Source organism: Bos taurus, chromosome 13 (assembly GCF_002263795.3).
Source record: "Bos taurus isolate L1 Dominette 01449 registration number 42190680 breed Hereford chromosome 13, ARS-UCD2.0, whole genome shotgun sequence".
Lineage (NCBI taxonomy): Eukaryota > Metazoa > Chordata > Mammalia > Artiodactyla > Bovidae > Bos > Bos taurus.
Window position 1 is genome coordinate 7186313 of NC_037340.1, and position 17196 is coordinate 7203508.

Consider the following 17196-nt stretch of genomic DNA (forward strand, 5'->3'; position numbering starts at 1 on the left):
AGCCTCGATGCAATACACACACACACACACACACATATATGATTCAGAACCATATTTTCACTGTGGTAAGGTAGTGTGGTGTGCCCCAGAGGTCATTTTTTAATCCCCAACTGCAGGTTTTAACATAACAGAAAGTGAATAAAAGGATACTGTTAGCTAACTGTAAAAGACTTCCTTTCAAAGATTTCAAATAGCATGCAGGATAATTAACCACTCCATTCCCTAACACAGTAATAGCAAGCAGTTACCATAATAATCAATCACTTCATCTCCTTCCACAGCCAACTTCTTAAAGATCTCAGCCAGCCAGTAATGGATTCCTTGAACTAGAGCCTACTCATTAGTTTCCTGCTCCCCATTTTTTGTTTCTAGTCCTCTAATCATCCAACAATAAAAACTCAAAGTAATACATATTGAAGTCTTTAGATTTGATTGTTAATAAGATCAATGACAGATCAGAAGAAAGTCAAAGTAGATACTTAGAAATATATTCAAACAGTTCCAAAGAGAAACTACATTGTTAGGCTCAATAACTTTTCCAACATATACAGAGCTTGGAGCTGAGGGAGCTTTTAAAAAGAAAAAAAAAAGAGGAGGGAGAGAGTCCACAAGAATAAACAACTTCACCTCTTCAAACTTGCATTTTTTAAAAAATTCTAAAGGACTCCAAAAATAGAAAACAGTTCTCCTATTCTTGTATCAAATGAAGACCACTGAAACAAACAGCCAAGAAAAGCTGTCACACAAAGGAAAACGGAAGAATAATTCAAGTAGGAACTTGGATGCAAGTTGAACTATCCTGATGGCATTTGTAGCACTTTCTCCTGCTCCAAAAAGACTTTGATATAAGAAATAACTTCTACTCATGTGAAAATGTAAAGGAGATGCTGAAGTAGTGCATAAAATGATCAAGACAGAAGTTTGGAGCTGAATCTAATATCCTCAGCACACCCACTGGTCATTTGGAGCTCGATCCCAGTATCTGGGATCAAAAGCATTTTATAAAATATGCTTAGTGTTATTTTTCATTTCTCAATCATTCATAGATTTGATTCTAAATGAAATCAGTTTGCCACTGTCTGCAATGCAAGTTTTTAAATGTTAGGCATTTTATAATATTTACCAAGAAAGTGAGCATCATGGATGCTTCTGAATACCTGACTTTCCTTACTATCCAAAATTACATGTCCAGTAGTGCAACATCACAAAAAAATGGCATATAACTGCTTTTAAAATCATTTTAAAACACTATAAAATTATGTGAGCTTGGTTAAAAACTATACAATCAAAAGGGCTTCCCAGGTGGCGCTAGTGGTAAGGAATCCGCCAGCAATTCAGGAGATACAAGAGATGTGGGTTTGATCTCTGAGTTGGGAAGATTCCCTGGAGGAGAAAATGGCGACCCACTGCAGTATTCTTGCCTGGAAAATCCCACGGACAGAGAAGACTGGTGGGCTACAGTCCATGGGGTTTCAAAGTCGGACAAACTGAAGCAGCTGAGCACATCCTATAAAAGCAAAAAATCACTTCCCAGAACACTAACTGCAGCACCAACTCAAATTTTTCCCAAATCATGATTCTCCAAGGAGAAAGCTTTCATAGAAGTTTCATCTCAATTCACTAGGAAACCCACTGACTCCACCTTGTTAAAACACTCAGAATCTGGCCACTTCTCACCACTCCCCTGCACCACCTGGGTCTGAGCTGCCTCCGTCGCTCTCCTGGATTGCTGCAACAGCCCCTCACTCTCGTGCTTGCCTTGCTCGGTTCCCTGCCTTGGTCCAATCTCAACACACTAGCCACTGACATCCTTGGGAAATGCAAGTCAGGTAATGACACTCCTCTTCTCAAAATCCTGAGAAGCCCCTTGTGACGACACTAGCCTGCAAACTGGAGCCTTTGGCAGAATTTCCAGGCGCTCACGTGATCCAGTCCTCTCTCCCCTTCCTCCCCTCATCTCCCCCACCTCCTGGTAAGGCTACTCCAGCGTCCCGTAAAAACACAAACATGTCAAGGGAGCTCTGGCCTCAGGGCCTTGGCCCTGACTGTGCCCAGTCAGGGTCTTCCTTCTTTCCCAAATGGCAAATTTCTCCATCTGTTTAAACATATCTCCTTGATGAGGCCTGAAACTCAATACTTTAAAACTACTCAACACTCTACACTCCTCTACCCAGTACTCTTAATCTCTCTCATTCTGCCCTTTTTACATTTTTTCCACCTTATGACATACTATACACTGTGTGTGTGTGTGTGCTCAGTAGCTCAGTTGTGTCTGACTCTTTGTGACTCCATGAACCAACCCAGGCATCGAACCCAGGTCTCCTGCATTGCAGGTGAATTCTTTACCATCTGAGCCACCAGGGAAGCCCAGACACTGTACAGCTTACATATTATCTCTGTTGTTTACATGTCTCCCTCAAATAAACTGTAAGCTTCATTAGAGCAGGGATCTTTGTTTTTCATTGATATCCACATAGCCACTCAGAACAACGCCTAGAACACACTAATCATAAACAAACAACTGCAAGATACTCAACAAAATAATAAATGAGGGTGTCAAAACTCTCTAAAGGACAGCACTGTCCTTGTGTTATGCTCTCCTTAATTTACACTAAAGCAAGTCTAAAGTGTTACGCAACAAAAGCAACAGTGTACTGAGACCAGTGCTGACCGGGTGACCGTCAGCGAGCTGAGATACTGAAGGGCCAGCACAACCAAACACACAGAGACGCACCGAGGCCGCCTGGGATTCTACGGATGGGAACTGTTTTCAAAAATCATGACGCTATTGTCAGTCTAAAAATGGGTAATTCAGTGACTTTAGAAAGCTCTCAAAACTGCTTAAAATGCATTATGCTAGATAAGAGAGACAGAGAAGAAAATGATAGCTGCTTCTTTGGACTTCAAAACAGATTTCTGCCTGTTTTACCTAGGACTTCTTTGTTTACCACAAACACACAGAATTGAAGAAAGACCATCAATTTGGTGGCTACTGCTTATTTACAGCTTACAAACACAGAAAGTGCAAATAAAGGAGAACCTGCTATACGTGGAAAAAGAAATAGTGAACATATTAAATAACAAGGATTTAACTCTTCTCAAAATGTTATTGTAAAAATTTGTAAACACGTACATTACAGTGAATAGTCTATAGTGAATCCAAAAGGATCCTCACCCTATCTCACCAGTGATTAACACACTGCTCGTCTTTACTTCACTCCCATCCAGACCATTCTGAAGCAAACCTCAGACATCACATAACTTCAAATATAAATATTTTAACGTCTCTAAAAAAGCAACTTAAAAAAAATACATAACCACAACATAACAAATTGACACCTTAAAAAATTTAACAATAAATCCTTGGAATCAAAAGTTTATTCAATTGATGTTCACATTTCCCTGATTTTTTCCTAAAAGTTGTGCTATTATTGTTATTTTGCCTTTTAAACTATTTTATTTGAGGGGAAATCCAACTAATCCATCCTTATTTTCTGATTAGTTGATAGGTCTTCTTATGTTTCTTTTAATCTATAGGTCTTTAAATATTCTTTTCACATTCATACAAAAGTACTAAAATCTGAATGAATTTATGAAATACAATAAGTTTAACTGCATTTTCAAATAAACAATGTACCAAAAACTAAATTTGCATCTCAAAAAATCCTAGGGTCTAACGGGCTGGAGGAAGCAAAAGCTGGAATCAAGATTGCCAGAAGAAATATCAATAACCTCAGATATGCAGATACCACCACCCTTAAGGCAGAAAGTGAAGAACTAAAGAACCTCTTGATGAAAGTGAAAGAGGAGAGTGAAAAGGTTGGCTTAAAGCTCTACATTCAGAAAACGAAGATCATGGCATCCATCCCATCACTTCATGGTGAACAGATGGGGAAACAGTGGCTGACTTCATTTTTCTGGGCTCCAAAATCACTGCAGATGATAATTGCAACCATGAAATTAAAAGACACTTACTACTTGGAAGGAAAGTTATGACCAACCTAGACAGCATATTAAAAAGCAGAGACATTATTTTGCCAACAAAGGCCCATCTAGTCAAGGCTATGGTTTTTCCAGTGGTCATATATGGGATGTGAGAGTTGGACTATAAAGAAAGCTAAGTGCTGAAGAATTGATGTTTTTGAACTGTGGTGCTGGAGAAGACTCTTGAGAGCCCCATGGACTGCAAGGAGATCCAACCAGTCCATTCTAAAGGAGATCAGTCCTGGGTGTTCATTGGAGGGAGTGATGTTGAAGCTGAAACTCCAATACTTTGACCACCTGATGCGAAGAGCTGACTCACTGGAAAAGACGCTGATTTTGGGAAAGATTGAGGGCAGGAGGAGAAGTGGACGACAGAGGATGAGATGGTTGGATGGCATCACTGACTCAGTGGACATGAATTTGGGTAAACTCCGGGAGTTGGTGATGGACAGGGAGGCCTGACATGCTGCAGTCTATGGGGTTGCAAAGAGTCAGACACGATTGAGCAACTGAACTGAACTGAACTGAATGAGCATTTTAGGTTAACTCATATTAAACATGAAGCAACAATGTTTTCCAAGCCTTCCCTTTTTCACCAAAAGAAACAAAATTTCCAAAAATTATAACTTGGACTTCCCCAGAGGTACAATGGATAAGAATCTGCCGGCCAATGCATAGGACACAGGTTCAACCCTTGATCCAGGAAGATTCCACATGCCAAGGAGCAACTCAACTGTGCACCACGACTCCTGAGCCCACACGCCACAGCTGCTGAAGCCCAGATGCTCAGAGCCCATGCTCCGCAGTGAGAGGCCACCACAACGAGGAGCCCACGCACGGCCACTGGAGAGCAGATCCCGCCTGCCACAACTAGAGAAAACCCACGCACAGCGACGAAGACCCAGCACAGCCAAGATAAATAAATGAATGAAATGAACTATACAGTGAAAAAAGAAAATGCCAAGTCAAACAAAACTATTAAAGTTTATACTTATAAAAAATTATAACTTATTCTATAATAGGTTAGGAGTTAGCAAATTTTTTCAGCTAGAGGGCCAGACAGCAAATAATTTAGGCTTTGTACCCAGATGTCTCGGATGCAACAGCTCCTTTGCAAAGCACAAGCAGCCACAGGCAGTATGCACACAAATGGGAGTGGCTGTGTTCCCAAAAAACGCGACTGACAAAAACAGGCAGCAGACCAGATCTGTCCCACAGGCCGTAGTTTGACAACCTTTGTTCTAGATGGTAAGGCCTATCAAAGTTACACCATATCATCACGGAGGAGAAAAGAGTGAAAATATACTTTTATAAATAAAATCAACTTGGGAAAACATGGCACAGTTTATGATAATCAGTTCAGTCGCTCAGTTGTGTCTGACTCTTTGCTAACCCATGAATCGCAGCACGCCAGGCCTCCCTGTCCATCACCCACTCCCGGAGTTCACTCAATCTCACGTCCATTGAGTCGGTGATGCCATCCAGCCGTCTCATCCTCTGTCGTCCCCTCCTCCGTTCCACCAAATTTATGAAGATATCAAATATTCAGCTAGTCTGACCAAATACCAAAATTTAAATAATGCATCATGTCATGCTGACAATAACCAGAAAATTAAAATATAAAAGATTATCAGCTAATAAAAATACCATTCCTCCTAAAATTCTGCTGAGGGATTTTTTTTTTTTAAGAAAGAATAAGAGTCTACAAAATTCTAACAACTTTCGATGCAGCTGAAATAGATATACTCCCTGTCTTCCTCAATGAGGTATACAGAGAGATGAACTTTTTATTTGAAGACTTCTTAGAAAACACCCAATGCTCTGCTGCCCCCATAGTTACCTGCCTCTTCAATAGATGACAACAGAAGACCATGGTTTCTAAGTCTTCCATCTGCTTTTGATAGTTTTTATATCCCTATATCTAACACAGGAGGAATTAAACAATAAATATTTGCTGAATGAAGGAATGGTAAGCGATGAGTAACTAAATGGATGTAAACAGCTATTTCTTACTATTATAAAAGAATTTTACTGCCTTGTTATGAGTTCTAGTCTGCTGCTTCTAATGTGATAAGGAAAGACTCCATAAAATTTTAATAGTATAACAAGTCAAATAAGGTACTCGGTTTCTTCATCTACAAAATGTATGTTATGCTCATAAATCATTTTATGATATTATGAGACAATGCATATGAATCACATAAAACAGTGCCTCTCACAGTGTACGAATGCATAAGGGTCACTATTATCATTACAGAAATTACATAACTAGGCTTATTAGGGTTGCGTGTAAACAAATTTAAGTAAAAACATGATAAATTTAATTTCACTTATTTAGGATACTCAGGAGGCTTTCCTGGTGGCTCACATGGTAAAAAATCTACCTGTGATGTAGGAGAACCAGGTTCAATCCCTGGATAGGGAAGATGCCGTGGAGGAGGAAATGGCAACCCACTCCAGTATTCTTGCCTGGAGAATTCCATGGAGAGAGGAGCCTAGTGGGCTAAAGTCCACAGGGTTGCAAAGAATCAGACACAACTGAGCAGCTAACGCACACAAAGAATCCTCAGGGAATCTGGGTTTTTTCCACAGTGCAGGTATTTGAGAGATTTTTGCTTTTGGACAAGATGGAGTAACAGGAATACATTTACACTCTTGCCTGAACCAAAGGGGAAAAAAATCAGACAAATACAGAAAACAGTTTTCACACATTAGCCAGTAGGCAGCATAGGACAGTGATCCTTGAGAGAAAGGAAACAAACTGGATAAACCTTATGATGGCCCCGTTTACTGCCTGGAGAGTTTCCTACCACGGCACAGGAACAGGAACTCAGAACAGGAACCCTGCAGTCTCTGTGAGTTGAAGACAGAGAGCTGGGCATCCAGAGACGCCCAGGTGGCCAGAGTTCACAGGGCAGAAACCCAGGGAAGAGAGTCACACAGAGAAAAGACTCCGGAAATCTGCAGAGTCCCTCCAGTCTTCAGCTTTGTCTTCAGTGTATGTGTAAAAGGAAATTATCAAAGTCTGGGAAAGAATAACATGCAAGTTTTAAAGGTAACAATCCCCAAGTTCACATAGGGCCAGAACAGCTCCTGTTCCCAGTAGTCACACTAAAAAAATAAAACCTCATTCTGGTTACATCTGTTATAGTACTCAGAAGGGTTTTGCCTAGCAGCAAAGCAAAGTTAGCTCAAGGCTAAATGCTTCTCTAGTTCGTGTAACAAAGTATAAAGCAAGGCCTGAAAGGATGACGCTGTCTCTAAATAAATTAACCACATCCTAGAATTGAAGTACAAAAATATCCAACACCAAATAAGGCAAAACTCACAATGTGTGGAATCTAATAAAAAAATTACCAAACGTGAAGAAGCAGGAAAATGTAACCTATAATGAGAAAAATCATTCCATTGAAAACCCAGAAATGACAAAGATGATAGAATTAGTAAACAAAGATATTAAAAGTTACTATAATTGTATTCATATGCTCAAGAAGTTACAGGAAATATTAAACATGTTAGGCAGATACACAGAAGACATTTTTTTAAAGATACAAATCAAACTTCTGGAGATTAAAAACTACAATGTCAGAAATGAAAAATAAACTAGATGGGATTAACAGGTGACTAGGTATTGCCACTCAGTGTTCTTCCCTGGAGAATCCCAGGGATGGGGAAGCCTAGTGGGCTGCCGTCTATGGGGTCGCACAGAGTCGGACACGACTGAAGTGACTTAGCAGCAGCAGCAGGTATTGCCAAAAAATAATTAGTAAACAGCAGTAGAAATTATTCAAAATGAAACAAAGAGAAAAATTAATGGGAAAAATAAAAAAATTATCAGTACCACTATGAGAGGTCAAATATACATGTAACTGGAATCCTAGAAGACAGAAGAGGAGGGATCGAGAAAGACACATCTGAAGAAATAACAGCCAAAAATTTTTCCAAATTTGATGATATATATCGCTACATATCCAGGAAGCAAAATGAACACAAACCAAAGACATTACAGGAAAACTACAGACCAAAGTCTCTCATAAACACAGATGCAAAAAGTATTTTAAAAAGTTAGTAAATTGGATCCAGTAACATATAAAAGGATAATACATTGTAACCAAGTGGAATTTATTCCAGGAATGCAACTGTTACTTTAAGAGTCGAAAATCACCCAATCACTGTATTAACTGACTAAATAAGAAAGAGCATCACAAATAGATACAGAGAAGTATTTGAAAAAGTACAATACCCATTCCTATTAAAAATTCTCAGCACATTAGGAAAAGAAGGGAACTTTCTCAGCATGATAGAGAGCATCTATGATAAACCTATAGCAGCCATAATGTGTGTAAAGTGTTAGTCATTCAGTCATGTCTGACTCTTTGCAACCCCGTGGACTGTAGCCTGCCAGGCTCCTCTGTCTATGGAATTATCCAGGCAAGAATACTGGAATTGGTTGCCCCTTACTCCAGAGGATCTTCCTGACCCAGGGATCAAACCCGTGTCTCGCATACTGCAGGCAGATGCTTTACCATCTAAGCCATGAGGGAAGCCCGTCATATCTAAGGGTAAAGAACAAATGCACCCTCCCTAAGATTACAAATAAAGCAAGGGCGTTCACTCTCGCATTTCTATTTCACATTGCATAGGAGGTGCTAGGCAGTGCAATAAGGAAAAAGAAAGTAATTAAAGGAATGGACATAAAAAGGAAATAAAACTATTTTTATTCCCAGAAGACAGAACTATCTATGTAGAAAACTTCATGGAATCTATACAAACAAAATGAGAACAAATGAATTTAGCAAATTTCCAAGCCAGAATATCAATATAAGGAAATCAATTATATTTCTATATTGGTAAGGAACACTGGTATTTAACTTTTTTAAAGTATGAAATTTATCACAGCAACAAAAAGAAACACTTACGTATAAACTTTTTAAAAGCTGTGCAAAATCTGTACACTGAAAATTATAAAACACTGTTCAGAGAAGTTAAAGAAGACCTTAAAAAATGAATCAAGTTAAAAACCTAATCAAAATTCTAGCAGGTTATTCAAAGAAACTGACAGGATAATTATAAAATTCACATGAAAGTGCAAAATGCCTAAAATGGTCAAATCAATTTTGAAAACAAAAAATAAAGCTGAAGAACAATGTGAGAAAATTAGATCACTAATTCCAAGCAACTATAGGATCACCTTCTGACATTATTTTAATACAGAGATGACCATTGCTTTTTCACATATATTTCATCTTTGTAAAATATAAAAATATTATACATATCCCCTTTGACAACTGCCTCATCTTGTTCCTTCCTTCCTGCTTCCTAGAGGTAATACGGTCTCGTGACCTTCTTTCCAGAACTTTTTTGTACATCTATGTACGTGTCTGTGTAGACTTAGAAAATCAGAGTGCTAGCATACCTCGGAGATACTGCAGGTTCAGTTCCAGACCACCACAATTAAGTGAACGTCACAATAAAGCAAGTCACACAAATTTTCCGATTTCCCAGTTCATATGTTTACACTACACTGTATTCTATTAAGACTGTGATAGCACTATGCGTACAATAATACTGGACACACCTTAATCTAAAAACAGGATATTGCTAAAAAATGCTAAGCATCACCTGAGCCTTCAGCAAGTCATAGTAAACAACACTAAACACCACTGATCATAGAGTACCATAACAACTATCATCATGAAAACATTTGAAATATTGGGAGAATTACCAAAATGTAACGCAGAGACATCAAGTGACCAAATGCAGTTGGGAAAATGGCTCAAAGCACAACTACCACAAACCTTCAATCTGTTAAAAAATATATATATACAGTATCTGTAAAGCACAATAAAATGAGGTATGCCTCTGTTGTATGTGTTTAATACCATAAAGGAATAGATGAGAATGAGAAAAGCTTCAATTCTGGACAGCTGTTACCTAGGGCAGGGCCAGAGATGGGGTCGGGGTATGAGCATGGGTCAGCAGAAGGATAAGAATGCCCTTAGCAAGGATCGCATCTACACAGCTTCGAGTCTCTTGGTAATGTTTTGTTTTCTCAACCTGGCTGGTAGGAAATAGGGATACCTTGAATACATTTGGGTAAAAAGATTTCAAGATTTTTCAAAACTATATCATTTTCTATTACTTGAAAGTCAAATAACAGTGATTCCTATAGTACCACTGTCACAACTTCCAATACAGGATATTAACATAACCTTAACAGCCAGGCGTACTGAACATGTATGGTACTGAAGACAGTTGAGTATGAGACAGTACTGAGGCATAATTGTTATATTATTATCCACGTTATCGTGAAGAACAGTATGGAGGTTCCCTAAAAAACTAAAAACAGAGCTACCGTATGACCAGGTAATCCCACTCCTAGGCACATATCCAGAGAAAAAGATGAGCCTAAAGGATACAGGCACCCCAGTGTTCACTGCAGCACTGTTTACAACAGCCAGGACATGGAGCAACCTACGTGCCCATGCATATTTCACTTCAACAGGTGAACTATAAAACATTACATATATTTTATATGTACTGATGTTGAAAAAATCTCTAAGACATACTATTTAAAGAAAAAAAGAAAGTTTCAAAATAATATGTACATTGATTTTTTTTAAATATGCATAACTCTGTTTACAATGGCTAAGGCATGGAAACAACCTAAATGTCCACTGACAGAGGAATGGATGAAGATGTGCGGTGCGTGTGTGATGGAATATCACTCAGCCATTAAAAACAGTGAAATAATGTCATTTGCAGCAACATGGATGGACCTAGAGAGTCATTCTGAGTGAAGTCAGCCAGACAGAGGAGGAGAAACATGGTGTGACATCCCTTCCATGAGGAATCTAAAAGGAAATGATAGAATGAACTTACTTACAAAGCAAGAAGAGACTCACAGACTTAGAAACTGAACTATGGTTGCCAGGGGGAAGGGATAGTTAGGGAGTTTGGGATGGTCAGGGGCACACTGCAATATTTAAAATGGATAACCAACAAGGACGTACTGCACAGGACATGGAACTCGGATCAATTTTATCAGGCAGCTTGGGTGGGAGGGGACTCTGGGGAAGAACTGATACATGTGTATGTACGGCTGAGTCCCTTCGCTGTTCACCAGAAACTACCACAACACTGTTAAGTGGTTGTACTCCAATACAAAATTAAAAGTTCAAAATAAAAAAATTTAAAAAGTGGATTAAATATATCATTAGGCATGTTAACAGGATGTGATTACATTTTACAAACACAGAAATTTACAGAAGGGTGAAATACAATGGTGAGGATTTGCTTTAAAATACTACAGGAAAGAGACAGGTACATGAGACAGATGAAGGGCAAAAATATTAATTACTGGAGCTAGATGATAGGTTTGTGCAGGCTCTTTACAACATTCAAGTTCAAAGTTTTTTAAGGAAAATTATATTTTAATGCTGCAGAAAAGATGAATCTTACTAATGTTAGTGTCACAATGTGCTTCTCCAGAAGAGCAAAATTAAGTACTTTTATTCTGAAAACTTCTCAATAAAATGAGTTTAGACTCTGGACTCAAACATGTAAGATATTTTTAAATTCCTATAATAAAAAGACCCCAGTTAAGCACTTATTAACAGCAAAAGCATCTCTACAATCAATTACAAAACCTAAATTAACTCTGATCTCTTTTGCACATTAATCCATAATATTCTCTTCCATCCGGAGCTCTCTCTCAAAACAAAATGTTTCGAGATCACAGAACAAAGAGTGTCGTCCTCTCAAAGGCAAGCTACTGCTGATGCGTAACCAACAGCATCAGCCTTCTGTGGATAAAAATAGCCTTCAAACACCGCATGCACCAAAGACCAAGGTCCTGGGGGAAGACGGAGAAGAGCAAAGCAGTTACCAGGGAGGAATTCGGCCGGCTGAGAGCTTGCCCTTCTGCCCTTCACACAAGAGTCTGTTTGCAACTGAGACTGGGTTCTTGATTCCTATAAAATAAAATCAGCAGAAAGTGAAATCAGAAAGTCTTCAAGTTTCCCACTCAATTTTGTGGCTGTTTCAATAAGACAACTTTTAAGTATCAATATCTTGGAAAACTGTCTATAAATATACTAATGAAAACTGTTATTTATCATCAACAGTAAGGAGCAAATCAAATATATGAATACCTATAGGTATAAGAACAGAACAAATATAAAAACATACATTCTCATTTTATCATGTGCTATAGCAGCAAAGACTGAATTTGAAATAACACAAATTTAAATTAGGTTCCTTTTTAATAGATTTCAGGATAGAATTAAAAATTTAACTGGAAATTTGCCATCTATTATCAAAACCATGAATTTCCTCTAAGGAATACACCTGAGTACAAACAGCTTCAAATTTCTCTTTAGGGAGAAAAATTAATGGACAAAAATTTTAAATCTCACCTGCAAGAAAGAATAAAGTCCTACAAATGGGGAGAGAGTAGGGAGAAGAGGCCAAAGGTGTACAAGACTGAAATTGATGTGGCTAGGCTTGTTTCCAGGAGGGAAAACAAAATGGAGAGGGAGAAAAGGGTGCTTCTCCAGAGGAAAATAGGACAGGAGGTATTAGCGTGAAAAAGAACTGCCAGGGTGACAACAATAATAACAAGTATGACAATGACTACGACAGAAGCCGGTGACAGTAACTTAGGATCCAGTATGGGCCAGGCCCAGTGCCAAACCTTAACCAGCATCAGATTATTTAACGGACACTTCACCTCTATCACATAAGTACAGTTATAAACCCTGTATGATTACTGAGCAAACATTTGCAAAGGTTAAGTTACCTGCCCAGGATCACATGCTGAGATTTTAACAGAGGCAGCTAATGACCACACCCTTGACCACTAACTTATAGTCTCAGGACACTGTTAATACAAAAAAAAAAAAAAAAAACAGCAGGATATAAAGAGACTGAAAAACCTCAGATTAAACAACAGATTGACTTAAAACTAGATATTTAGCTAAACACCAAAAACTACTGTCCCCCACTAAAAAAGGATAAACTATCAAAAGAAGAAAAACTCAGATCTCTGTACGAAGCTCTTAAAATAAATTTATTTCTGTGTATGATGATTCAGTGGCATAAAGACATCAATTAACTGATAAATTAACATAAATTCAAAGCTATAAATTCACCATCAGAGCTTCAAAAGGACATCTGCTGCTGCTGCTGCTAAGTCGCTTCAGTCGTGTCCAGCTCTGTGCAACCCCATAGACGGCAGCCCACCAGGCTCCCTCGTCCCTGGGATTCTCCAGGCAAGAACACTGGAGTGGGTTGCCATTTCCTTCTCCAATGCATGAAAGTGAAAAGTGAAAGTGAAGTTGCTCAGTCGTGTCTGACTCTAGTGACCCCATGGACTGCAGCCTACCAGGCTCCTCCATCCATGGGATTTTCTAGGCAAAAGTACTGGAGTGGGGTGCCATTGCCTTCTCCGCAAAAGGACCTCTATGATATATGAAAAACTGACTCTTAAATTCACCAGGTAAACTTTGTAAAAAAAAAAAAAAAATTAAGAGGCACTCATTTTACAAAATACCATTTCTTATTCAAAGCTACTGTAATTGAGTGTGGTTTGTGTACAAAATAGACAAATATATCAATGGAACAGAATAAAGCTAAAGTTGAGATACAGACATGTGTGAATGAGGATATTTAATACGTAATACAGACAGTACTTCAAATGTAGGAAAGGATGGACTGTCTGTGAGAGGCGGACAGAACACAGAGTGATGGGGGTCAGACTGCTTTATAACAGTACCAGCTATCAACGGGTTGCTTTGCAGCTATAAATGCACCCTTGGTTGCCTGATGGGTAAAAGTGGGCATGGGCCATCTAACCATGCAGCTGTGGCCAGCTGGCACACGGCTCAGCTTCGTCAGGAGAGGGCACTGGAGATACAACGCAGCGGCCGGGCTCCGGGAGCTCACAGGCATTCACACTACGTGACCCACACGGCTCTCTCCAGCGCCAAGTGCTGCGGGGTGCAGCTTCCTCCAGCATTTGCCCACCACATGTTTTCCCCAACTCCTGACTCAGGCCACGGCAGCACAGCGGACAGCCCCAGAAAGAAAAGGACCATAGTCATGGATGCCACACCTTCTCCTCAGTCCCACACATAGCAAAGGATCCTGTGGGGCTGGCTGTCTAGAGAGCCAAAACCCTAGTCATCATCCTAGGAACAGAGGTTTACCTCCCACAGCTTCCTGAGCTCTGTGTGCCCACCTGCCAGTCTGAGCCCCACAGGACGGTTTCTGCTCCCACAGGAATACGGCCTGGGTAACCCAACAACCTCTCTGCCAGACAGCAGGCTGCAGCCACACCTTGTTCAGTGAGGTGTGAACTTCCTTCCACATTTCCCTTACATGTGTATTTCCCCTTTGCTCTTTACATTAAGCTTCTCCAGTTCAAACTGCTGTGTAGTATCTGTCTCCTAGCTGGACCCAGTCTGATACAATAAACTTGGACAAATTGCTAAATCTCTCCTGTGTCTCAGATTCCTCAATTATAAAGTGGGGATAAAAGTATTGATCTCAGAAAGCTTTTCTGGGCACTAAATGATTTAACACACATGAACTACTGGAGAACAATCCATGGTAACAGTCATCCAATAAATGGTTGTTGTTATTATCCTTACTATTATTGCTCAATAAACTATACAGGGACAATTTGTTGATCACTTCAGAAACTGATCAACAAACAATGCATTCAAGAAGCCAACAAAAAATAAATTACACATATATTTGAAGAATATGTAAGTGATGGACTTACAGTTATGACTGCGAGCTGACTGTGGCACAGATCATGAACTCCTTATTGCCAAATTCAGACTTAAGTTGAAGAAAGTAGGGAAAACCAAGAGACCATTCAGGTATGACCTAAATCAAATCCCTTACGATTATATAGTAGAAGTGACAAATAGATTCTAGGGATTAGATCTGATAGACAGAGTGCCTGAAGAACTACGGACGGAGGTTTGTGACATCGTACAGGATACAGTGATCAAGACCATCCCCAAGAAAAAGAAAGGCAAAAAGGCAAAAGGGTTGTCTGAGGAGGCCTTACAAAGAGCTATGAAAAGAAGAGAAGCAAAAGGCAAAGGAAAAAAGGAAAGATGTACCCATTTGAATGCAGAGTTCCAAAGAATAGCAAGGAGAGATAAAAATGCCTTCCTCAATGATCAGTGCAAAGAAATAGAGGAAAACAATAGAATGGGAAAGACTAGAGATCTCTTCAAGAAAATTAGAGATACCAGGGGAACATTTCATGCAAAGATGGTCACAACAAAGGACAGACACGTATGGACCTAACAGAAGCAGAAGATATTAAGAAGAGGTGGCAAGAACACACAGAAGAACTGTACAAAAAAGATCTTCACGACCCAGATAACCATGATGGTGTGATCACTCACCTAGAGCCAGGCATCAAGGAATCTGAAGTCAACTGGCCCTTAGGAATCATCACTATGAACAAAGCTCATGGAGGTGATGGAATTGCAGTTGAGCTATTTCAAATCCTAAAAGATGATGCTGTGAAAGTGCTGCACTCAATACGTCAGTAAATTTGGAAAACTTAGCAGTAGCTGCAGGACTGAAAAAGGTCAGTTTTCATGCCAATCCCAAAGAAAGGCAATGCCAAAGAATGTTCAAACTACTGCACAATTGTACTTATCTCACACACTAGCAAAGTAATGATCAAAATTCTCTAAGTCAGGCTTCAACAGTACTTGAACCATGAACTTCCAGATGTTCAAGCTGGATTTAGAAAACGCAAAGGAACCAGAGATCAAACTGCCAAAATCTGTTGGGTCACTGAAAAAGCAAAAGAGTTCCAGAAAATCATCTATTTCTGCTTTATTGACTATCCCAAAGCCTTTGACTGTGTGGATCACAATAAACTGTGGAAAATTCTTCAAGAGATGGGAATACCAGACCACCGGACCTGCCTCTAGAGAAACCTGTATGCAGGTCAGGAAGCAACAGTTAGAACTGGACATGGAACAACAGACTGGTTCCAAATAGGAAAACGAGTACATCAGGCTATAAATTGTCACCCTGCTTATTTAACTTCTATGCAGAGTATGTCATAAGAAATGCTGGGCTGGATGAAGCACAAGCTGGAATCAAGATTGCTGGGAGAAATATCAATAACCTCAGATATGAGATGATACCATACTTACGGCAGAAAGTGAAGAACTAAAGAGCCTTTTGATGAAAGTGAAAGAGGAGAGTGAAAAAGTTGACTTAAAGCTCAACGTTCAGAAAACTAAGATCATGGCATCCAGTCCTATCACTTCATGGCAAATAGATGAGGAAAACAGTGTCAGATTTTAATTTTGGGGGCTCCAAAATCACTGTAGATGGTGACTGCAGCCATGAAATTAAAAGACACTTGCTCCTTGGAAGAAAGTTATGACCAACCTAGACATAATATTAAAAAGCAGAGACACTACTGTGCCAACAAAGGTCTATCTAGTCAAAGCTATGGTTTGTCCAGTAGTCATGTATGGATATGAGAATTGGAGTACAAAGAAAGCTGAGCACCGAAGAATTGATGCTTTTGAACTGTGGTGTTGGAGAAGACTCTTGAGAGTCCCTTGGACTGCAAGGAGATCCAACCAGTCCATCCTAAAGGAAATCTGCTGCTGCTGCTGCTAAGTCGCTTCAGTCGTGTCCGACTCTGTGCGACCCCATAGATGGCAGCCTACCAGGCCCCGCCGTCCCTGGGATTCTTGAGGCAAGAACACTGGAGTGGGTTGCCATCTCCTCCTCCAATGCATGAAAGTGAAAAGTGAAAGTGAAGTCGCTCAGTCGTGTCTGACTCTTAGCGACCCCATGGACTGCAGCCTACCAGGCTCCTCAGTCCATGGGATTTTTCAGGCAAGAGTACTGGAGTGGGGTGCCACTGCCTTCTCCCAAAGGAAATCAGCCCTGAATATTCATTGGAAGGACTGATGCTGAAGCTGAAACTCCAATACTTTGGCCACCTGATGTGAAGAACTGACTCCTTCGAAAAGACCCTGATGCTGGGAAAGATAGAAGGCAGGAGGAGAAGGGGATGACAGAGTATGAGATAGTTGGATGGCATCACCAATCAACGGACATGAGTCTGAGTAAACTCTGGGAGTTGGTGATGGACAGGGAGACCTGGCGTGCTGCAGTCCATGGGGTCGCGAAAAGTCGAACACGACTGAGGGA

At 39.8% G+C, this 17196-nt stretch overlaps 1 protein-coding gene across 11 annotated transcripts in view; it reads right to left on the reverse strand.

The window, feature by feature from the left end:
* Positions 1 to 17196, reverse strand: part of TASP1 (taspase 1) — a 317444-nt gene that overhangs the window by 252923 nt on the left and 47325 nt on the right. For all 11 annotated transcript variants that reach the window (XM_025000695.2, XM_025000693.2, XM_025000694.2 and 8 more), the window contains 1 exon segment: positions 11873 to 11957. In XM_025000695.2, coding sequence (XP_024856463.1) covers positions 11873 to 11957 — 85 coding nt within the window.